The sequence below is a fragment of the Astatotilapia calliptera genome, chromosome 4 (genome assembly GCF_964374335.1).
Source record: "Astatotilapia calliptera chromosome 4, fAstCal68.1, whole genome shotgun sequence".
Classification (NCBI taxonomy): Eukaryota; Metazoa; Chordata; class Actinopteri; order Cichliformes; family Cichlidae; genus Astatotilapia; species Astatotilapia calliptera.
In genome coordinates this window covers 18,001,636-18,027,094 of record NC_137425.1, presented here as the reverse complement: position 1 = coordinate 18,027,094, position 25,459 = coordinate 18,001,636, and the positions used below count along the sequence as shown (strand labels likewise).

Here is a 25,459-nt window from a genome sequence, read left to right as displayed (position 1 = left end):
GTGGCCACGGAGAAACTAAATGTTTCCTTTGTGTGTGTGTGTGTGTGTGTGTGTGTGTGTGTGTGTGTGTGTGTGTGTTTCTACCTCACCCAGAAGGAATACTTAAGCCTCCGTACAGGATAAAAGGAGAAACTTGAGCATGTCTTTATGTGTAAACATTTGTGAGTTTACTTAACCTAAAAATCTATTGTGCACCGTCACACTGTGACGCTTGGATTTCCATTTGGAGATGAAGAGTAAACACTCGCAATGTAAATAACATTTAGGGGCCAACTTTAGGGCAAATCTACCGGAAATTAATGTAGGTCAGTGTCCTCTGAAGTAATAGAAACAGTGTGGGGGTGTGGGGGTGTGTGTGTGTGTGTGTGTGTGTGTGTGTGTGTGTGTGTGGGGGGGGGGGGGGGGTTTGAAGATGTCACATGAATCCAATTCTCTGGGAAGAGGAAGTACTTCCTCACTGAGGAGGATTTAGTAAACAGCTGAATGAGGCCCTCTCAGGGTTCTGAAAACAGCTCCTTCACCCTCCTCCACCCGATGTGTGTGTATGCCGACACTGAGCCACTCAGCTCTGTGTTTGTGTATTGTGCTTCTTAATGTATAATACAGTGGACTTCAACGTATCTTTGACAAATGTTTTCCAGCTCCAGGCGCTACCTTCCAGGTGCAAGGCCAACTACCTGTGTGACAGCAGCATCTGCTGGTAGCTGGTAGAGTTGCAGCAGTAGAAGCAGCTCCACGAGCTTCAAAACAGCATAGGTCAGTCTCCAGCCTCAGCTTTGCAGTGCAAAACTTGCATATCTAAAAATTTGGCAAGCGTATATTTAGTTATTTTAACATGATGAAACTTAAAATTTGAGTTGTGGTGCAAACATCTTTGTACATAATCGTAAAGTTTTTATATGGTGACAGGAACTACAGAACATCTTTAAACAACGAAAACTAAAGTAAACAAATTATAAATGAAAACATAGCCATTAAAAACACGTGTACACTATTTAAAATTCACTCAACTACAACACGAGAGACTCGACTGCAATTTCAGTCCCTCACCTCTGCAGTCGGGCAGACACACCCATATTCAGACTTTGGATTAAATGACCAATAATCAGCTTTTGTATTTTAACAGAACCAAATTACCACAAAAAGAAACAAAACAGAACAAAAAAAAAAAAAAACCCCACACTGAAATGCAAGCTGGTTTTGCTCTATTACAGTGAAGAAGTCTTTTTTAAAACAACCGGCAAAGCTTGTTTTCCTGGTTTCGTTTCTAAGGAAAGTGAAATCTAAAGGGAGTTACTACAGCCTCACACAAACATACAGACCACCCATCGAAAGCAGCAGATTTACACAGGTAAGCGTCTTGTTTTCTAGCGGCTACATTTTCGCTTACTTTTGCTCACATGACTGCTGACAAATTTACAATCACTAATGCAGCGTTTATCAGGTGACAAAATATTTACGAATACAATGAAGTTGACCATTTTTTGTATTAGATTTCACTATGAAGTGGATTACATTTCACTCCGTCTGTCTTCCCATAAGTTTTTCTTGCAAATACAAACACTCCTGCAAAATTGCACTTAAGTCTGCAGCAACAATTTTCAATTTGTTTTGTTTAATTAGTTTAAAATCTAGTTAGTTTAGGTGATTTTCATGGGACCAGTGCCAGACTGAAAAAAATTAAATTCTAAATTAATTCATTAGGATCACTGTTTGGACAAATACAAATGTTAAGGCATGTTTTCGTTACAAGTCTTTGACTCTAAAACTGCCATAAAACAATATCTACTTTGTTTTATTGCTCTTCTTTAACCTGACCGTTTAGGGACTTTTACTTTGTTATTTATCTGAAGCTGAAAGGAGGCTTCATCACATAATGGATGGTATTAATCAGGGGGAAAACACCTGTGAAACCAGTTTTAAATAATGTTTAAATACAGAGTAGGACAAATGATTGCATGGTAATGAAAACATCACATAATTATTAGATCACTGGTCACAATGACAGCATGGGCTAAAATATGGACGAACAATAAAACTAATAAACATGTAAATTTCTCTACAGGATGATGATGACGTCAGCAAGAATTACTGTGCTGTGTGGCTGTGTGGCTCTGCTCCTGACCCTGACTTCTGTGTCAGCTGTAAGACGAACACTCAATTCAATCAATGATTTGATGTCAGTAGGCTTCGGCCAGTCTGTGCCGATCCACAGTTTTGTGCTGCTCCACTGGTTTGCCAACACTGTTAACATTGACAGAAACGATGTCATACATCTGAACTTTAACCCAAACCATGATTATGGGTCCCACTATTATGGCAACAGTGGGAGTAGGGCTGCTCGATTATGGCAAAAATGATAATCACGATTATTTGACGATATTTATTTCGTCCGCCAGAGCTTATATTATTTTTTTTTACATGCTGTAGTGCCATTTGTGGGAGCATTTCAAGTTGCTATACATCAATACAACTGTTATAGCCCATATTTTAAAAATGTGTATGCATTAAGTCCATAGTAACTACATTAATTGCAAAAAAGTGCAATAAACTACAAAAAAAATTGAAAATCGTTTTTGTTTTTACATATATTTCTACTTGGAGAAATTTAAGAGGTTTATCCCTCAAAACTTTAAATACAAAAAAGTTGCAAAAAATAGTTTACAACAACAGGAAATTTATTTTGAGTGTCTTCATAGTTTTATTTTTGGAGATACAGCAATTTTTATATACTGCAGGAAAAACAAAAAAACAATCCTATGATGCAAATTTGCAAAGAATGTGCATGTGCATCAAAATAAACTATTTCCAGCAGTGCAATTCGAGTTCTAAGCCCTACAAGTAAAAAACTACATTTTCCGCAAAAATGACGTCACTTGCGATAGTTCACGTTGACGTCTTTTTCAATGTGGGAAGTGTTAAGAACAGCTGATCGGATCAGCAAAGCGTGTTTCTGGAATATTATGTTTTTGTTCCTGCAAGCGCTTTTTATGCAATTTTTGCAAAGCTATATGTGGAAGGAAACCGTGACCGAGGACAAGCTGATGGCATAAGATGTAAGTACAACTCCTCTGGTTTCATATGGAAAAATTTTTTATTGTGCTAGCTTAGCGTTCAGGTTCTACAGGGATTTAAAAATAGTTACACAAAACGAGCATGCTGCTCTGACCGGCTTTAAAGGTTTAACAATAACAATGTATTGAATAATGACTTTAAAAAAATAATATAAAATAGTGTGCAAATACTGATAACAGTGCAAATGTTTGCAATATAAGAAATAAATGAAAAATGTGAACTTTGCAGTGTTGCTCTGTGGTGCAGCTACGACACCATAGCAAAGTTTACACACTGTGTCTACTTGATCCACGTCTGACTCCGCGAAGCCATAATGTTTCCACACCACTTAAGTTTTGTTTTTTTTTACCTCTCTTTTCAACCAACGGCAGTCCACTCCTCTCCAAATAACTTCTGCTTAGCTTTCCGAGCTTCCCTCGGGTCCTCTTAATTGTTGTGACGCGTGTTCGAAATGCAGAGCAGTGCGCTTGATTTGCCACATGGAGCAGCGCGAGAGTAAAGCATGAGGGAGGGGCTAATAATCGGCTCAGTCATTTCGTAATGATCGTTGAAAGCCCAGATCGTAATCGTGATTAAAATTCGATTAATTGAGCAGCCCTAAGTGGGAGGCTGTTTGAACTATCGCTGGGATCCACATACTACACCATCGGTAACATCAATGCATCAACATCAGTCCCACTTCCACCTCATGTCCGAGCCCAGTCAGGACATGGAAACAGAGTTCGAGTCGTTATTAGAGTCAGGGAGGCATATGGAGTGCGACAAGTAGAGCGTGTCTATATCACGCAGCATTATAACCAATTTAACCATCAAAGGTCAGATTATGATCGACATCAGACGTACGAGATCACTACCAACCTCTTAAGAGAGATCAGAGAGTTTTCTAGGGACAGTGATGACATGATATCATTAAGGTATCTTAGGGATCGCTTTGGACGCAGGGCTAATGATTTGCAGTTAGAACGCATCAGAAACATGTGGGGTCACCTTGCTTCTCTCGGACTGTTGTTCCACATTGTGGGGTATGCTGGGCCAGTACAATCCTACTGTAACCAAGTCCAGTTGGCATCAAGAAGAAATGATTCATGGAGCAACATTCAAGACTGTCTAGGTTTCTTATGTCGTTTGTTGTTTGCAGTTTTTTTGGTAGTTGCTGTTGTTTTCTCTTTTGTTCGCAGCAGCAAATAAAAAATGAGTAAACAATGTGAAGAGAAAACTTGTTCCAAGATAGACTCAAACTAACTGTAACTGTTGGACCAGAAAACCATCTGGATCTTTATTTTGAACATGGTCTTCACTTGTTTTGGGAAAAAACAATTAGCCAGTTGCAACATCTGTACCACTAGATGACTGATGAGAAATTTTGTAAAAGTGTTATAAAACTTTCCACTTTTCACTTGTTATTTTTACTCTCTAATATGAGTTAATTTTGTGCTAAGTTTGAAAATTTTAAATGGATAGACCCACAGCATGCTTTCAGTGAAAGGCCAAATCAATATTTTGTATATTAGCTACTCAAAATGGTTCTTACTGTGCATCATCTGTACAATATCTACTCATGTCTAATCTAACAGTAGTGACTCCCAGCAGATTCATCCAGTGAGGCTCAAGGACAATAATCCTGATGGAGAAATGACAGACATGTTGATTAAGAGTGTATTTGACTGATGCTTTTGAATTTTCTCTGTAATCTTGAAACTTTTGTGCTCATTAAACTGTATTTTCAAGCGTGAGATGGTCATTTTCAATGATGTGTTGTAACCGTCTTGATTCAAAAGTTGTATTAGATATGCACATATTAGATATATGTGCATTGTTCACAATGTAAACTAACTGCATGCCCTGGTGACTTACTGGCCTAAAATAAATATACGATTCACTTGATTCAAATCCATCCGTGTCTTCCAAGTTTCAAAACGTAGCTGATATAATAGTAAAGTAATAATAAAATAAAAAAGTAATAGTAAATTTCTACACGTCCTGATAATGGCAAAAGACCAAAAATGCAGCAAGTGTGAGAGGCCAATAACCTGCATTAAAACAAACAAAAACATCCAGTCTCAAACAAAAAGCAGATTATGTGCAAATATTTCAATCTACTCTAGTAAAGTCATGAGCTGTGACACATACATATTTTTGGACACAGAAATAATCTCAAGTTTTTATATAATGACTACAGATCACCTTTAAACAATAAAAATTTAAATTAAGAAAACAACAATCATTCAAGAAAACTCCAAATTCAAAAACATGTGCACATTGTGTGAAATTCATATGTGATCATTTGGTACAGGAGAGACTACTGCAGTGTCACAGTTCGACACCCTGCCATAAGGCAGACACGCCCATATTCAAAGCTTCCATTACAAGCCTGCTCATAAATGGCCAATAATCAGCTGTTAACAGATACGTGACTGCCAAACTACCAGATACTGAAATGTTTTTTTGTCTTTAAAAACAGAAGGAAGTCAAATGAACACAGTTGTTTTTCAACTTCCTCTTCACAACTGTCAAAGCTCCTCCCTCTGGATTTATTTACAAGGAAAGCAAAACCTAAAAGAAGTTAAAACTGCTCTCACACAACAAATAGATCAGACTGAGAGAAGCATACCGACACAGGTAAGTTCCCTCATTTTCTAAATTCCTTACTCGACTGGTGAGGAATTTACCCACGTCTATAATGCAGAATATATTCAGCAGGTGACAAAATATTCCATACACAACAAAGTGGATTTGACATGGAGTCTGTTACCGTGCACTACGTATGCCTTTTGACTAATTACAAGCATACATACTGTCATTCAATATGATCTGCAAGTCTGCAGGATTAGTATTAAAGCTTTGAATTTTAATTTGTGTAACTTCCTGACACAGTTATTGGGAGTGTCATGAAACCAGTGCCATGGCCAATAAAAAGTGAAATACAATTCATTAAGATTAGCAACTGGCTTTATCTAATACAACATGAAAACATTTTCGGAATCTCTCAAACAAAATCTGCTTTGTTTAATTACTCTAAGCAGACCGTTCAGTGATCCCGCCCTCTTGTTTATCTGAAGCTGACAGGAGGACTCAGTGGACAAGTCAAACAAGTTTTGATTATAAATGAAGAGTTACTAGTGTGACACTCCCCTATCATTACCTCCTCTCAGGTCCTGTTCAGGAAGTTAAGACTGTTTGGGAAAACAAGAGAATTTCTGAATTTAAGGTAAAAACAAAATCTCTTTATTTAAGAAATAAAGAGACATTTTTATAAATGATTTTGTAACTTTATAACATTTGTTGTTCCCTGGGTTAACACCCCCCCCCCCCCCCCTTCTAATTTAATAAAACTTTAATTTACTTTTCCTGGTGAAAATACCATTTACCAGGAAAAGTAAATAAAACCTGTTTCAGTGTTTGTACGACCAAATGATTAACGCTTAATTACAGACTAGGAAAGAAAAATTAAAGTCCTTTTTTAAATGGTAGCATGTTGATAAAAATATGTAATCATAACTATTATATGCATCACAGGTCACACAAAAAGACAAAAAAAAAAAAAACCTTGTAAGGACTGAAAATGCATGGATTCACTAACTACTTAAATCTCTCTACAGGCTGATGAAGATGTCAGGAAAGATCATCTGTTGCTGTGTGGCTCTTCTGATCTTTACATCAGTTTCAGCTGTAAAACGAATGCTCAATTCAATCAGTGACCTACAGTCAGTCAGATTTGGCCAAGGGGTACCTATGGAGAGCCAAGAATTGCTCCGCTGGTTTGCCAACAAAATTGAAATTGATACAAATGGTGTCATACGACTGAACTTTGACCCACACTGTGATTATGGCTCACATCATTACGGCAACTTTGAGGGGTTGCTAGATGAATTGCCATGGGGGTACAGATACTACACTCTTGGCAATGTCAATCAACAGACATCACTCCAGCTTCCATCTCATAGGAGAAACAGGGCCCGAATCATAATTAGAGTCTGGGAGCAGTCACAGACAGTAGACCAAGTCTATATTACACAGCATTATCAGACATTTGACTACCAAAGGTCAGAGTACGATCCAGAACAAACGTACCTGATCTCTACTAACCTCCTAAGAGAGATCAGAAGGGCTCGTATGGACAACTCACCGATACATCGTGTAAACGCGTCCCAGTCATGGGACACTGGAAACAGACAGGCTGCAACAAGAAGAAATGGACAACCTAATGGTTGGAACGATTGGCTGTTGTTCGCTTTGGTTGTTTTAGTCTTCATTTTGTTCATTTCCTTTTTGTCAACAGCAAATAAATACAACAGATAGATAACGATATATATCGGATGACGATATAAAATCGTCTATCGTTGCATTTTACGCTATCGTTTGTTTCGTGGTGTCGCAAAATAAACTGTTTACGGCAATATGTTTCCATTATTTTGATGGTCACTGGTCGTGTCCAAATTCATGGGCTGCATCCTCCTGAGGCCGCATTTGTAGACCAATTATGTCACAGCGACGTGCCGAAGGCTGTCCAAATTTGTAGACTCCTCCAAATGCAGCCGACAAATGCGTCCTCCTTTTCCCCGAATTTGAAGGATGGGTCGGGTGTGTCCTTCGTGGCCTACCATATCCCAGAATTCATAGCGCGGCCCAGCCAAACTCCAGTTTCCAACAATGGCGGCCGCTACTAAGTTTTAAAATTACTCATACTAATCTTTCTGGGTCACAAAATAAACTTAACATATTTTCAGGCGAGAAAGTAGCTGTGTAAACATCAAATATCTGCTCGGTTTATCAAGATATCGCATATTTGCAAAAGTGCCTCGACATTTTCGAAGACATCTGCTACCTACCAGCTCGATAGCTACTCAGGAGCTCGAGGGTCACTGAAGCCGCCGAGAACGGCACAACTCCCGGCACATCATTTTCAGATCACTGTGGACTGTCGCTACTCAGGTTAAACGTAATATATGTCACTTAGACAACCTAAAAATGTTATTGTTGGGCTTTTTTCAGTGTTTTGTTTGTTTGTGAGTAAATCGGTTTGGCTGAGATTAAAGTTATTAGATTAGATTAGATAAAATAAAACTTTATTAATCCCCCGGGTGGGTTCCTCCTTGGTTTTTACACAGCTGACTAAACGTCAAACAGAAAACTGATTAAACAGAAGTATGAGACAGTCGAGAATTTACGCCAGTGTCCTGTTATATTTTAGATAGCAAGGAGCAGACGGCTGAGTTTATTAAACTCCACCGAGACAGCGGTGACGCTAATCAGAAGGCTAGACCGTCCAATTTCCCCAGCCGTTTACTTTCGGCCTACCCGACCTTCTGAGGACCCGGCCCACGTAGACCGCCAAGGCTGGGTCCTCAGGAGGATGCAGCCCATAAATTTGGACACGACCACTGTAGTGACTATATTAATTTCTTAAAGTTCTTTCTTTCTCTTATATTTAACCACACTACAGACAGACAAGTGCTTGTTTTTATGCGTTGTCGTTAGCTACAACAATGGTAAAACCACCGCGTGTCTGCTTGTTTTGTTTTCCACATAAAGCTTTCACAATAGAGCTCAACATCCTGTTGAGACTTTTCAAAATAAACGGAATCACGTGAAAGATGCAGAGTATTTACGGATGAGAAGCAAAAAACGAGCCGCCAGGTGCTAAAAAATAAACCTTAGACTCAAACGTTAGAACAGGCTTTTCCCCGCAGCACGCTGTGTAATAAATACTCACAAAGAAAACGGCGGCCGTTACAACCCATGTCTAAAAATGTATAGTTTCATGCATCAGTTAAAACACTCGACTCCAGGTACGCAACGCCCAGCTGGAAACACTTCACGCAAGTCGAGCTGCCCGAGATTCACAGAATTTACAGAAAATGTTACATTTTTGTGATTTATATCGTTATCGGACGATAGATGTCTTAATATCGGGATATGAGATTTTGGTCATATCACACAGCCCTAACAACAGAGTATAGTTTAATCAGTAACTAAAATTGTGCTCAGGACCAGAGAACCTGGAGCATCTTTGTCTTGACCGGGACAACAGGGCAGTTATCTGAGTTTGATTACATGACTAATAGTAGTTTCTGCTGTACAATTTGCAACCATGTCATTATCTTTTTTTCATTTTTGTTTTAGCCTGGACTATATGAGTTTATTTTGTGTTAGATTTAAAAGACAGGCTGGTTATAGCATGCTTGTAATAAATCATTTTGACAGCAAGTCACAAAAATCAACATTTTGTGTGTGGACTTCAAAAATTGTGCATTTGTATTTGTCAAATATCTAATCATGTCTAATCAACAGTAGTGACTCCCAGCAGATTCATCCAGGGAGGAGAACGGACAATTACTCTGACAGATGAATGTCAGAGACGTGTTGTGTTACTGTTTTGGTATTGTATTGCATTTTTAAAATGTTGTGCTCATTAAACTGTATTTTTAATTGGGGACAGTCATTTTATGTGATGTGTTATAACTGTGTTGACTCAAACGTTGTATTTGATATTTTAGTCTTGCTTAAAAAGTAAATTAACTGTGTGGTCTGGTTAGGTACTGGGCTATAACAAACAAGATTCACTTGATTCAATTTCATCTGGCTCTTCTATGTTTTACAACATAGCTGATATGAGGTTTGCAATGCACTACGTAGATTTCTACACTTTCTGATAATGGCAAAAGATTTAAAAAAAAAAAAAAAAAAGGAAAAAAGTGTTTGAGGCCAATAATCTGCTTTAAAAACAAAACAAAGAAACAAAAAAAGGAAGGTCGAGAGCTGTGGCACTTGCATATAAAAGTGTCACTTGGCTGTGTACCCAACTAAAATGCTAAAATACTGTTCTGTTTTTCTCCATGAGGACGAGGTTTCATGCAAACAGCTGTATTATGAAACTTCCCGTTAGCGCTAGCCTTTCCGGCTGCTTTAGTTTCTTTTTCAGGGAAACAGAAACCTAAAGTGAGTTACGTCTGCTCCTACACAGAGAGCTCAGACACTGGCAGAAGCAGGCTAAGGCAGGTAAGCTCTCTTACTTTCTGCTGCTAATTTGAATCATTTGGAGACTGATTAACTCTAGGTTTTATTGTAAAGGTTTCTCTGCTTAGAATTTATTCTGAATGGAAAATTATTTACACGACAGTGCAGCTAACAGCATTGTACGAGGAATTTATATGGAGTAAGTTACAATAAATTCTGAGAGTCGATCGTCTCTTTGATTACACACTTCTAATGCACCCTTTCACACAGAAGAAGAAAACCACACAACATACATTCACAAACATAAATTCACCTCGTTCTATGGCTTTATTGACCCACTGAATGCATTTCAAAATTTGAAGCAGGCTTTTATGTGATGGATTGTTACTATTGGTCTCTATTACACAGAGTCTACAGAGGACTTTGCGGTATTTTGTGTTGTGGATTGTTTTACTTCCTGAAAAGGCAGCAATCATAATAAACACTGCATGAGCAGCAGCATCATTAGAATTGTAGCACAGCTACAGTGGGGCAAAAAAGTATTTAGTCAGCCACCGATTGTGCAAGTTCCCCCACCTAAAATGATGACAGAGGTCAGTAATTTGCACCAGAGGTACACGTCAACTGTGAGAGACAATGTGAAAAAAAAAATCCATGAATTCACATGGTAGGATTTGTAAAGAATTTATTCGTAAATCAGGGTGGCAAATAAGTATTTGGTCAATAACAAAAATACAACTCAATACTTTGTTATTGCCAACAAAGGTTATGTTACAGAGGTCAAATGTTTACTATAGGTCTTTACCAGGTTTGCACACACAGTAGCTGGTATTTTGGCCCATTCCTCCATGCAGATCTCCTCGAGAGCAGTGATGTTTTGGGGCTGTCGCCGAGCAACACGGACTTTCAACTCCCGCCACAGATTTTCTATGGGGTTGAGGTCTGGAGACTGGCTAGGCCACTCCAGGACTTTCAAATGCTTCTTACGGAGCCACTCCTTTGTTGCCCAGGCGGTGTGTTTTGGATCATTGTCATGTTGGAAGACCCAGCCGCGTTTCATCTTCAAAGTTCTCACTGATGGAAGGAGGTTATGGCTCAAAATCTCACGATACATGGCCCCATTCATTCTGTCCTTAACACGGATCAGTCGTCCTGTCCCCTTGGCAGAAAAACAGCCCCATAGCATGATGTTTCCACCCCCATGCTTCACAGTAGGTATGGTGTTCTTGGGATGCAACTCAGTATTCTTCTTCCTCCAAACACAACGAGTTGAGTTTATACCAAAAAGTTCTACTTTGGTTTCATCTGACCACATGACATTCTCCCAATCCTCTGCTGTATCATCCATGTGCTCTCTGGCAAACTTCAGACGGGCCTGGACATGCACTGGCTTCAGCAGCGGAACACGTCTGGCACTGCGGGATTTGATTCCCTGCCGTTGTAGTGTGTTACTGATGGTGACCTTTGTTACTTTGGTCCCAGCTCTCTGCAGGTCATTCACCAGGTCCCCCCGTGTGGTTCTGGGATCTTTGCTCACCGTTCTCATGATCATTTTGACCCCACGGGATGAGATCTTGCGTGGAGCCCCAGATCGTGGGAGATTATCAGTGGTCTTGTATGTCTTCCATTTTCTGATGATTGCTCCCACAGTTGATTTCTTCACACCAAGCTGCTTGCCTATTGTAGATTCACTCTTCCCAGTCTGGTGCAGGTCTACAATGCTTTTCCTGGTGTCCTTCGAGAGCTCTTTGGTCTTGGCCATGGCGGAGTTTGGAGTCTGACTGTTTGAGGCTGTGGACAGGTGTCTTTTATACAGATGATGAGTTCAAACAGGTGCCATTCATACAGGTAACGAGTGGGGGACAGAAAAGCTTCTTACAGAAGACGTTACAGGTCTGTGAGAGCCAGGGATTTTCCATGTTTGAGGTGACCAAATACTTATTTTCCACCCTGATTTACGGATAAATTCTTTACAAATCCTACCATGTGAATTCATGGATTTTTTTTTCCCCATTCTGTCTCTCACAGTTGACATGTACCTCTGGTGCAAATTACTGACCTCTGTCATCATTTTAAGTGGGGGAACTTGCACAATCGGTGGCTGACTAAATACTTTTTTGCCCCACTGTATATCGGTAAGTATATTCTGTGTTAAAAAAAACCCAAAAACTGTCAATACAGACATTAATTTGATAATGCTTTTGGAAATATTCAGGTTTACTCATGCAATTGTATTTTAGCAGCTCATGAGCCCACAAACAAATGCCAGGACAAAACGTTCTGGCTTAATTAGAAGCAGACAAACTTGTACTTAAGGACCAGGAAAGCTCAAAACGTACGTACACACACACACACACACACACACTAGCAAAGCTTACTGCAGGGTTCATATGGAAACATGTCTAATGTTTAAAGACCACTGGGAAAATATGAACAAATGTAAGGTAAAGATGCAGAGATGAATAATGAAACCAGTAACTTCTTAAACCTCTACAGGATGTTGAAGATATCAGGACAAATCAGCTGCTGTGTGGCTCTCCTCCTGACCCTCTCCTCTGTGTCAGCTGTAAGACGAGCGCTCAATTCAATCAGTGACCTGAAGACGGTAGGCTTTGGCCAGTCTGTGCCCGAGTACAGCCTCCGCTTGCTCCACTGGTTTGCCAATGAAATTGACATTAACAACAATGATGATATCCTGCTGACCTTTGACCCAAACAGTGGTGCTTATGGCTCACATTATTATCGCAACAATGAAGAGCTGTTAGACCCACTGCCGAGGGGATACCGATACTACACTGTTGGTAATAGCTACCAAGATGCATCACTGGGACTTCCAGATTATGTCGCCGAGTCAGACATTGAGGACAGTAACAGGGTTCGCATTATAATTAGAGTCAGGCAGCAGAATGCAGCACGGATAATAGATCAAGTCTATATCACACAGCATTATGAGACATATGAAGATCAAGGGACAGATTATGATCCACAACATACATATCCAGTCACCGTCTGCCTCCTAAGAGCGATCAGAAAGTTTTCCTTGGACCGCAATAACATCAACTCAATGAGGTCTCTCAGAGACCACTTTGGAAGCAGTGCTGATGATTCCCAGCTATGGGAAATTATGGATATCTGGGATGAGCTTGCTTGTCTTGGACTGTTTTTGTTTATTGTGATCCCAGAAAAGTATTCCTCTCACAAACACAACAGCAGACGTCAGCCAGCACCAAGAAGGAACACACAACCTGATTTGGAGAGCAGGCAAAATGTCACTTCTGGGATGTCTGCAAAAGATCAAGTGGATCATAGAAATGGGATAAAACTGAAGGTGACAACAGGCAAAAGTGGAAACGCCAGAATTATTTGGAGAAATGTTCATAGTGACCTTCTTAAACGAAATGTGATGGTGGCACTTTACCAGAATAATCAGGAAGAGAAAGCCCTGACTTCTAAATGTATTGAGAACATAGCGTCAAGCAGTTATGACACATCAGTACCCCTGAATGAAGGCCTTCAGGTACGACTGCATGAGGTCAGGACTCGATTTTTCTTCTGGATTTCAGTAGGAAAGGAGATAGACAGAGGCAGTGAGTTTAAAAATCCCAAAGCTGTGAATATAACAGGATACAATGCTAACCTGCAACTCTTTGCAAATGACGGCAAGGCTTGTGCTCGCTTAACAGTGACAAAGTCTTTCCATAACTGGAAGTCTGAATTTAAAAACGCATGGGTAGGTTTCTATAGCTCTGAAAATAACGCCACAAAAAACTATGAATGGTGGCAGTGGCAGTGGGCAACAAAATTCAAAGAAAACAATTCTCAGGACAATTATAATGTATACGAGTACGAGTCAGACATGACAATTGCCCCGGGAGTGCAAGCACGCTTCATTCTGCAGGATGAAATCGAGAAAGCAAGAACCTCACCCTGGGCTGAATGAAGAAATTTACTCCTTTAAATACTGATTGAATAATGTTTTTTTAAAAAGCCAAAGAAAGAAAGTAGAGACAAGTGTTAGCAGCAGATTTTAATTTCAGGTCATTACCAGCCTCTTAAGAGTGATCAGAAAGGTTTCTAGAGACCACTTTTGAAGAAACAATCATGATTACCAGCTATGGGACATTACAAACATATGGTTGTTGTTTATTGTTGTCAAGAGGCCTGGCCCTATACTATGAAGCAAACCCAGAGTATCTTTCAATTACCTGGATTCAATGGTGATCAGGATACATAGTCATACGAAGCTGTTTATCAACTTGCCAAGTTAACTCCCAGCTTCTTTCACATGAAAAGGGTGGTCTTAGCATCTGATTGATCTCAAAGGAGCATTTCATGGATCATATACACAAAATGATCCCTACGCAACCTAAACCAGACATTATCAAATGGTGATTAAAAATCTGTAAACATAGTAACATTGAAAAAAAAAAATTAATAAAATTGTATAAATGTTTTTATACTTCACTTTAAATGCTGCTAAATCTTATAATACAGCCACTGGGACACAAAAAGAAAAACACCAAGAATACCTATTCAACAAATCAAAGTCACTTTGATCTGCAGACAAACTGAAGTCATTTCAACATCTCCTTTATTAGCCTGTGGGACAGTAAGTTTTAATGTTCAAATGCATCTAGTGTAAACAGCTGTAATGTGCATCCATCACCTTAGAAATAATCAACAGCACAGAGCATGCACTCAGCCATAAAATAATTAATGTGAATTAAAATGTTTACTTTACCACTCAATGCACTAAGTCACAAGATTAATGAGTTTCTCTCATCCTTTTTGCAACAGTGTTGCATTTTACAGTTTGTTCTTTGCATAATTTTGATCAACATTTATCATCATCTGATAAGGTCTGTGATAGCAACACTCGTAGGGATCATTGTGTGTGGAGGACGAGTCATATGACCCGTGAAACACCCCTTTTAGATTGGTGTTGGCAGCATCTGACCAACCGTTTTATGTGAACATGCAGTGGAAACCCTGGAGTTAATGAGTTGATAACTAGCTTCGTGTAACTGTTTATTCAATTGCTGATGTTAGAGTAAGTAAATCCAAATAACAGAAAGATACCCTGGGTGTGTAGAACTTGCTTCATAGTACAGGCCTCTGAAAAGCTACAACTCTAACCTAAATAACCTATTGCAGGCTGCAACACAAGGAAACAACACAACCATGAGATAGCACCTTTGGAATCAGGGCTTCTCCAACATATGTGTGCAAGGACTAATTTAACTAAAATCAACATCAGCACATAGTTTAAATCGAGCTTCTCTGTTAGAATTGACTGTTACCGACTACAGAATCCTGTTACATCATTATTCTTACTTGCTGTCTTGATACACTCCTAGCAAGTTTTTACTTTTTTCAGCACCTTAGCTCCTGAACGTTTTTTCCTGGTATTTCTTCTGCATCAGTGAAGACTGTATTTTTCAAAAAGGACAAATTCAGATAGTGAGGCCATTAGTAATTATTGGCCTATTTCAAATCTTCCATTTATTGGCAAGATTACGTATTACGATTAAGTAACTGCTTGAAAACAAATTTCTACTATGAAATTTTCCAATCAGGATTTCATCAATGTCACATCACATAAACTGCTCTCATTAAAAAGGTGTTCAATGATATTTACTATCATTGTTTACCTGTTTTACACTATATTTACATATGTTTTTAAATCGGTGTTATATATTTTTTTAACATTTTTAAATTTTAATCATACTTTTCTGTTCATTCATCAATTCATTTTTAATACATATATTTTCTTCAAAAATAAAGTTATTTTAATCCAATTTCGTAAAATACTTTGAATGACTGTTGAGTAAACGCTGATATTTAAACACATTAGCACACTGCCTTGCCTTCAAACCAGTAAATAACACAAAGAGGCACAACATGCTCTAGATATCAACTGAACCAAGCTATAGTCGCCTTACTGTTCACCAAGAAAAGGCCCCGACCACCAGCAGGATGTTTAATTAAACATGGAAACAAAAATCCAGCAGGAGTTGTTACATTGTACGCTTTGCAGCCATCTGTTTAATTTTACTTTGTGCTGTATGGATTTGCTTTCTAAATCTTGCATAGAATGCTTGTAATGAAATGTTTGGGATTTCTAAATATCTTTTTAGCATTTGAACTACATAAAATTGTGCTTACTGTGTATGATGTAGTTGCTCGCCACAGATTTGTAAGAAAAATGGACAATTGCTCTGATCGATGAATCTTGAATAAGACATGCATTTTATAGATGTTTTTTGTATTTCTTCTGTCATCTTGAAAAGTGTGTGTTCATTAAACCATTTTTTCAAGTGTGCAATGGTTATTTTGTGATGTGTCATAACCAACTTTAGAAACACAAACAAGCAGATGCGTAGAATGTAAGGCTCATCAGTGCCTACGCTATAGGGCTGCTCGATTATGGCAAAAATGATAATCACGATTATTTTCACTGAAATTGAGATCACGATTATTTGACGATATTTATTTAACCCTTTAAGACCTACCATAGAACCAAGTCCACCAGAGCTTATATTATTATTTTTTTTACATGTTGTAGTGCCATTTGTGGGAGCATTTCAAGTTGCTATACATCAATACAACTGTTATAGCCCATATTTTAATAATATGTATGCATTAAGTCCATAGTAACTACATAAATTGCAAAAAAGTGCAATAAACTACAAAAAAAATTGAAAATCGCTTTTGTTTTGTTTACATATATTTCTACTTGGAGAAATTTAAGAGGTTTATCCCTCAAAACTTTAAATACAATAAAGTTGCAAAAAAATAGTTTCCCACCACAGGAAATTTATTTTGAGTGTCTTCATAGTTTTATTTTGGAGATACAGCAATTTTTATATACACTGCAGGAAAAACAAAAAACAATCCTATGATGCAAATTTGCAAAGAAAACAGCATGTGCATCATTTTACTGTGGGAAGTGTTACGAACAGCTGATAGGAACGGCAAAGCGTGTTTCTGGAATATTATGTTTTTGTTCCTGCAAGCGCTTTTTATGCAATTTTTGCAAAGCTATATGTGGAACGAAACCGTGACCTAGGACAAGCTGATGGCATCAGATGTAAGTACAACTCCTCCGGTTTCATATGCAAAACAAATTATTGCGCTAGCTTACACGGTTCAGATTCTACAGGGATTTAAAAATAGTTACGCAAAACGGAGCGTGCTGCTCTGACCGGCTTTAAAGGGTTAACAATAACTTTTAAAAAATAATATAAAATAGTGTGCAACACCACTGAAGTTTTTTATTTTATTTTAAACTCTCTTTTCAACCAACGGCAGTCACTCTCCAAATAACTTCTGCTTAGCTTTCCGAGCTTCCCTCGGGTCCTCTTAATCAGCGGTCTCCACCCTTTTTTGCGCCACGGACCAGTTTATGCCCGACAATATTTTCACAGACGGCCTTTAAGGTGTCGCGGATAAATGAGGGAGGGGCTAATAATCGGCTCAGTCATTTTTAATGATCGTTGAAAGCCCAGATCGTAATCGTGATTAAAATTCGATTAATTGAGCAGCCCTACTACGCTATATGACCAGGCTCTGGCTGCTGGGCTGGGGTCAGCATAGAGTCAACTTTATGATCACGATGTGTTCTTGGCTAGCTGTGTGTTATCATGTCATCTGTTCAGATGCTTGCAAAGAGCTGATGATGTGTTAATAGCATAATGCGATTGTTTCTGACATGGGTGCAGTTTACCCTGTGGTGTATGAAATGCATGTCTGTTCCATTTTGCTTCTCAAGCACACGAAATGAATTCACATCCATTTCTTTTATCCGCTCTATCCATTCAATATGCAGATAACTGAAGAACTTTTGCAACGCAAGTAAAGACAACATTGTAAATGTAATATAATTACTGAGCTAAGTGTATTAACCCGTACCTGCCTTGAAGCAGAAGTGTCATTATGTTTGTATTAGATATATTATATTCTCTCAAACATAAACTAAACAAATTTAAAAAAAAAAAAAAAAAAAAAAAAAAAAAAAAAAGACAAAACAGTGTCCTGGTGACCTACTGACCTAAAAACAATGTATGATTCACTTGCTTTAAATCCTTCTGGGAATGTTCGTTGCACGTCTTCCATGTTTCACAACATAGTGAATAACAAATAGCAGGTAACCAAGTGACTCTTTCTGTTGCCTAATGATGGCAAACGACCAAAAAAGAAAAAAAAAAAAAAAAAAAGAAGTCAAGTGTTTGAGGCTAGTATTCCACATACACATACATATATTAAAAAAAGTGAATAAAAATTAAGACACTGACGTGCAAGTATTTCAATCCACTCTAGGCGGTCAAGAGTTGTGACACATGCATAGAAAAGTACTTACAAAGACCTGATAGACTTGATAAGGCTTCAGGCAATACTGACTAATATTTAACCAAATTTGTCTCAGTCGCTCTCCCAACAGTCACACACTTCATCCTAAACCTGCTCTTAAAAATGACAAATAATCAGTGTTTGTATTTAGAAGCGTGGCTGTAAACCCAGCTAAAATGCTGAAACAGTATTCTGTTGCTCGCTATTACAGGAGGTGGTTTCATGCAGACAACTTCCTGTTAGTACCAGCCTTGCTGGCTGCTTTGGTTTCATTTACACGAAAACAGCAACCTAAAGGGAGTTACCTCTGCTCCTACACAAACAAAGAGCTCAGACACATGACAGCAACAGACTAACGCAGGTAAGTCCTCTTACTTTTTGGTGGGATTTTGAATGAATTTGTGACTGATTAACTCTAGATTTTATTTGTGAAGGCTTCTCTGCTTCTCACGTTATTTTAGTATTGTATGTAGCAAGGTACAAAAATTGAACATTGACAGTCTTTTGTAGCATTATGTACTTCTAATATATCCTTTATCATAAAAGACAACCACACAATTAATATTTACCTCACTTTCTACAGCTTTATTGACCCACAGAATCATTTTCTCTATTTGAAGCAGGACGTTATGCAATTCACTGGTTCTAATGGTCTTTATTACACTGATAGTCTACAGAGCACTTTGTAGCAGCTTGTGTTGTGGATCATTTATTCATTTGACAAAGGCAGTTATCATAAACATTGCATGAGGAACACTGTCATTAGAATTGTAGCAAACAGCCAAGTATGTTCAGTATTAAAAATAATACAGACATTGGTGTTAATGTTTTCAAATTCATGTTTGTAAAAAAAAAATATAATAATTTCAGGTTTACTCATGCAGTTAAATTCAATAATTCCAGTAGTTCATGAGCCCACATATAAAGCTTGGTTCAAAACTTTCTGGCTTAATTTTAAAGAAAAAGCAAAAACAAAAACAGAATTTGTACTCAATGACGAGCCAGGAAAGCGCACTCCTGTTGTTTAACCAAATGATCTGGCTCATGAAAAACACACTGAGACACGATCCTCATGTTAACTTAAGGCAACACTGCATTATGGGATTAGCCAAAGGAAAGATAACTGGCAAAACCTGTTTCACTGTTTATATGAACATGTCTAATGTTTAAAGACCACCAGGAAAAAGATCATCAAAATATGAACAAGTGTAAGGTGAGGATGTAGAGTCTAGATGAATAATGAAACCACCAACTCTTAAATCTCTCTACAGGATGTTGAAGACAGGAAGAATCACGAGCTGCTGTGTGGCTCTCCTCCTGACCCTAACCTCTGTGTTAGCTGGAAAACGGGCACTGAATTCAATCAGTGATCTAAAGTCAATCGACTTTGGACAAACGGTGCCCAAACACAGCCTCCTGTTGCTCCACTGGTTTGCTAATGAAATTGACATAGACAACAACAACATCATCCTGCTGACCTTTGAGCCAAATAGTGGAGACTTCGGCTCACATCATTACGGAAACTACGAGAGGGTGTTAGACCCACTGCCGAGGGGATACCGATACTACACTGTTGGCAACATCAATCAACAAACATCGCTGCCAATGCCATATTATGTCATCCACCCACGGGCGGAGTACCCAGCGAGAAACAGGGACAGGATCATATTCAGGGTCAGAGAGCAGAACGTGGGACGCCAAACTTCACAAAGGATCGATCAAGTGTATATCACACAGCATTATGAGCAATCTGAAAATCAGGGCACGAGGTATAATCCAGAGCATACATATCAGGTGACTACCAATCTGCTGACGGAGATCAGAGAGTTTTCTGTGGAAGAAAATGACATGAGCTCACTGACGTATCTCAGAGACCGCTTTGGAAGCAGTGCTGATGATTCCCAACTATGGCAGATAAGAAACACATGGGGTGAGCTTGCTTGTCTTGGGCTGTTTTTGTTTATTGTGATCCAGGAGAAATATTCCACTCACAAACGCAACAACAGACCTCAGCCAGCACCAAGAAGGAACACACAAACCAATTTTGTGATCAATATCCCAGAGAGCAGGCATAATAATCCTGTTGGAATGTTTGCACAAATTCAAGTGGATCATAGAGATGAGATAAGACTGAAGGTGACAACTGGAAAAAAGGGAAATGCCAGAATTATTTGGAGCGATGTTCCTAGACATCTTCTTAAAGAAGGTGTGATGGTGGCAATTTACAAGAATGATCAGGAAGAGGACGCTCTCACTTATAAATCTATTGGGAACAGAGAGTCGGGCATTTATGATACATCAGTACCCCTGAATGAAGGCCTTCAAGCACGACTGCATGAGGTCAGGACTGTATGTTGCTTCTGGAAATCATTAGGAGATGAGATAGACAGAGGCAGTGAGTTTAAAAACCCCAAAGCTGCGAAAATACCAGGTTATGATGCTAACCTGCAACTCTTTGCAAAAGACGGCAAGGCTTGTGCTCGCTTAATAGTGAATGAGTCTTTCCATAACTGGAAGTCTGAATTTAAAAAGGCGTGGGTAGGCTTCTATAGCTCTGAAAATAAAGCCACAAAAAACCATGAATGGTGGCAGTGGCAGTGGGCAACAAAATTCAAAGAAAACACTGATTTTCAGGACATGTTTTATGATGTGTACGAGTACGAGTCAGGTATGACAATCGCCCCAGGAGTGCAAGCACGCTTCATTATGCAGGATGAAATTGAGAAAGCAAGAACCTCACCCTGGGGGGAATAAAGATATTGAAAAATTTTTTTAGATATATTAAATTAACCTGTACATACGCCCTTTCAAATAATAGCTGAATGATTTTTATTAAATAAAAAAAGGCAAAATAAGATACCAGACTAGTGATGTCCATACTGTATATTTAAAGGTAGATTTTTAGTAAAAACAATCATATAGTAGTAGATGTAAAGGTATTTCAGGTCCTTCATCTCTATGCTGTCTTCTGCTGAAAACAGACATGAGCCTGTAAGAGCTCATTGCAGAGATACTGGTACTAATGTGCTGTACTTCATGTGGTCAGACGTTTTTGTAAAGCAGTGATGAACTGGGTTTGAGTCAATCAGAAACAATGTATTCATCAGCCCATAATCACAGAGCAGTGTTAAATGTCCATTTATGGAAAAAGGAAGAAATCCATGGGATCAGAGTTAAGATTTCTATGGGGAATTTTTTATATGTATGTAACGAGATTAATGTGACAGATTTTTTGTTTTTTTACCTAATGGAAAACGGACATAATGGCCATGCTTTTTGTAAAGACTGATTTCAACTGTGTATGGCATGCTTATGTTGATGACCCCTTTACAGCAATGTGGCACTAAGATTTGACTCTTAAGGGTTCAAGCTAAAATCCTGCAGACCTCGCCTATACGGAGAATAGACTGGCCTGGATATCACCTGCTGGGATTAAAGGTCCTAGTGTGTAAATGCATTTTAAAAAACTGTACAAAGTCTTCTGTAACAGCCTTATCGTTCATGATAAAGTGCTGCCCTGCAAAGGCTTTTCAATGCTCCAGCATATCTAGTCAAACAAGCCGCACCTCTGTCTCAGCTGTTTGCACAAGATTGCAAAATATGAATTGCCTGAATGAATAAATGTCATGTGTGTTAAGCTGTAAGTGGGTCTAGTTTAATGAAGAACATCCTGTGAAAAAGACTCAAAAATTGTGTTTGTTAAACCTAAGTTTTTTTCTAAAAGTTAGATGTGCATAATTACAGAGACAGGTGTTTCTCTTTTTTCTAATCACAAGACGTTTTTGGGGGTCAGGGATAAATCCTTTCCATCCCTTGTGACATGCACAAGTCGTCGTTTCTAGCCAAGTCCCAGGCAGAACTATCAAAAGGCCTTTATGCTTGAGTGAAAGAGATAAATACTGTTTTAATGCGGTGAAAAGAGGATAGCACTCAGAGGGCCAAGACAAGACCCAAAAGATCATAAGATAATGACTCATCATTAAAAGTGTTGCAGGCTCAGCTTTGCAAAAATAGTAGTACAAAGAACTCTCTAGTGAAGAGACCAGAGCCAAGTTTTAATGACAAACAGACACTTATTTGTTCCGTCTCTAAAAGTCTGAAAGCTGACACATTTGATCAGCTACTTCCACCATTTTGTAAGAAGAAAGCAGAAGAGCATCAATTTCTGCTATGACTTGAGGTGATTCGGATTAGGAAGAATCAGTAATCGATTAATGACACCTAATCCATGCAAATTCGTTAATTTAGTTTTGCTAACAACATTAACAGGTTTCATTTTTGTAAATGAAAGTATGCAAATTCAAAACGCATAGGTGTTTATATAAAATATATACAACACACACACACACACACACACACACACACACACACAAAACAACAAAAAACCCACCCAATATCCAAAAATAAAGCTGCTGTGGATTCACTTTCATACTTCCTCTTTGTACATCCTTTCAATCACATTACATAAAACTAAACACATAATAAAGCAAAAACTGCCTAATGTGTCATTACTGTCCTAAATTCACGCCCCAGTGCATGAAGCTCACACTCAATTACTATGTTAATCTTTAAGCAACCTTAAAATCAGCAAATAGAGCTCACTGCATCAACAGGTTTTTTGTTCCCTTCCTGTGTTCCTTTGTTAACCGAAACATAATGGAATTTTTTTTTTTCGTTTCAAGCAAGTAGCAGAAGAAATTATGTTAAATACTTCACAATCCAAGAGACCTCATTAATAATAAGGGAGCAGGTGCACGGCATGGGATGCATTTCAGCATGATGCTGCAAGTTCCGTGTTTGGCTCCACACCTACATAAACACACACCTCTTCAGGAAAGATAGCACATGGAAAGATTGCATTAGAGAGGTGTAATCAACAAAACACCTTTGATATTCACCATTTACAACACGTAAATCATTAGCTGTAAGGCAGGCAGTAAGTATTATGGAACGTGTCGTAGCTATGGCTCCCAGTGGCTCAACAGCTCATTAAACAACAGTTAAAACGCCTTTTTTAAACGGAGTATTTCATGAAAATAGAAATTGTCTTCAGGCCAGTTAAGAACTGGTGTCATCCCTTAAGCAAAACATAAGACAGCGACATAACAGGACAATCAGTTTTGTTTAACTTAAGCGTGGTAATCAGTTTTTATATAAATTAGCTCTTATTACTTGAGATTGGTTGTTTTCTGGATAATTTTCTTACAACCAATGTTTTATGTATTTTATATTTTATTTAGGTCGACACAATATTAGTGCCTTAAAACATGCATCCAAAACAGTTTTTTTCAAGCTGCTTGCTGAAGTGCAAGCTGTTAAGCTCAATGCTACACAATGAATGTGTGACGTGCAGCCAGGACATGGAGATATCTATATTTCTACAATGTTTCTATTTTAGATTTTTTGGGGGAAGATCTAAATGTCAATCATAACAAACGAATGCATCCAGCCAAATAAAACAATAACTTGCCCTGTTTTTTTAATGCTGAATTGCATTCACTTGCCATCATGCCAAGGTATGACATACTTAATTCTGGCCTAAAAATGGCTTTGTGAACCACAGGTTATTAACTTATTTTTAAACACCTGTACTACGAAGTTTTTGACTACTTAAGTTTAATTTAAAATGACCTGTGGTAGTGTGAATGAGCTGGACTGAGGTTGCCTTTAAAAAGCAGAGGATGGCCTGAGAAAAGCCAAAAAATGTAGCAGGAAATGCAAGTAAATCAATGGCAGGAGGCAAGACACAGCAGACATAACCTAAAACAGTAGATTATATAAGAGTAGATAACAGAATATCTTCAAACTTTTCTTGTGCTTTTTCTCCTTTCAAACTTTCTAGTATTTATGCATAATCTGATGTGAAAATTCTTCTCATTAAGTTAATGCATTTTAAAAGACACTTATACAAACTCGCTGCTGTCAGAGTGAGGCATCCAAAGAAGACCGGAGGCACAAAAAAAAATAAAAAATAAAAGTGAATGGTGTAAAATTTAAAATACACCAAATGTAATATGCACTGATTAACATTGTTACTTAACCACTTATAATTTTTAAATAATGCTATTTATCATTTTTTAAAGCAAAAAGACAGGAAATACCAGTGGTGATATTATTTTGTTGTTTGTATGCATCACAGTGGCTAAACTAATGTATGACAATCACAAAGCAGCAGGTTTAAAGGGATTTCAAGCCTTGGTCTTCCATTGTTGTTTTCTCGGAGAAACAGACCAATAAATCAACATCCTATATAAGGTCTACGCAGCTGTGTGCTGTATGTCAACAGCAAGAAATTGCAGTAAAGTAAGGAGAAACTGGCTTTGAGCCATATAGAAAATGATTTTGCATGCAATAGTTAGTTAATCATAGAGCTCCAACAGGTTTTAAATTGTTAAATATCAATTTATGTCGCAAAACCTCTAACAGATCGGTGTAAAGATACTTCTGTGGTTTGTTTATGGCTGCAGGCATCATCATCAGCAGATAAATGTGATATTTAAACTTAGAATCAGTATCCCCCTCAAAAACACATTACTGAGGGGTGCATTGTTTTGCATCCACAGTTTGAATTCTATTGCATTTATGTGCATTTCTTTTTTCTTACACAGTCCTTCCACATGAAACACATACTCACTGTATTTTCTTTTGCGCTATATAAGCAGCAGATACAAATTTATAGGACAGACTCTGTATTGCCTTGCCTTGAACTGTGATCATCCCTTTGTCCATGTAAAGATGCCTGCATTGACAATAAAAAAAGAAACCTTCTGAACTGCCCCTTTACATTGAGCTGTTTGTGAATCAGGGAGCAAAGCATACATGCTGAACACACTTCCACTACATACAGAGTTTCTTTAGATTACTATTTCAAATTTTAAGTCCTGCAAATGTGTTAGCAAACCCACTTCCTGTCAAGTTTTCCATAGCAGCTGGTTCTCTGAAAAGGTGCCTACTGTTGTTGTGGCAATCCTCGCTATCATTCATTAATATGCACGGTGAGAGCAGCTGACTAATTTCCCAGATATTTTTCATAACGCCCTTTGCAAATAAAACTTGCAGGAGAAACTGCATGCAAACA

General features: G+C 38.3%; 3 protein-coding genes across 11 annotated transcripts in view; 2 read left to right on the top strand and 1 right to left on the bottom strand.

The window, feature by feature from the left end:
* Positions 1-25,459, bottom strand: part of LOC113020883 (neuronal-specific septin-3-like) — an 83,033-nt gene that overhangs the window by 21,701 nt on the left and 35,873 nt on the right. The window lies entirely within an intron of this gene.
* Positions 879-16,352, top strand: LOC113020885 (uncharacterized). Of its 3 annotated transcripts, XM_080300346.1 has the most exons (6): positions 879-1,351; positions 2,066-2,144; positions 5,537-5,694; positions 6,228-6,283; positions 6,675-10,074; positions 12,529-16,352. In XM_080300346.1, exon 6 carries the CDS (start codon positions 12,530-12,532, stop codon positions 13,970-13,972), a length of 1,443 nt encoding a protein of 480 aa, XP_080156472.1. In that variant the 5' UTR covers positions 879-1,351; positions 2,066-2,144; positions 5,537-5,694; positions 6,228-6,283; positions 6,675-10,074; position 12,529; the 3' UTR covers positions 13,973-16,352. The 3 variants fall into 3 exon arrangements, with proteins under 3 accessions (XP_080156472.1, XP_026020952.2, XP_080156473.1); XM_026165167.2 differs by lacking the exon at positions 6,228-6,283; XM_080300347.1 differs by lacking the exons at positions 879-1,351; positions 2,066-2,144 and adding an exon at positions 2,357-3,056.
* On the top strand, positions 17,586-22,061 carry LOC113020882 (uncharacterized). Its single transcript, XM_026165161.2, has 2 exons — positions 17,586-18,742; positions 19,653-22,061. The coding sequence occupies exon 2, from the start codon at positions 19,654-19,656 to the stop codon at positions 21,133-21,135; it is 1,482 nt and encodes a 493-aa protein (XP_026020946.2). The 5' UTR covers positions 17,586-18,742; position 19,653; the 3' UTR covers positions 21,136-22,061.

Bases quoted from the DNA above. Each gene is read 5' to 3' on its own strand.
- LOC113020882 (XM_026165161.2), top strand. From the start codon at position 19,654: ATGTTGAAGACAGGAAGAATCACGAGCTGCTGTGTGGCTCTCCTCCTG.
- LOC113020885 (XM_026165167.2), top strand. From the start codon at position 12,530: ATGTTGAAGATATCAGGACAAATCAGCTGCTGTGTGGCTCTCCTCCTG.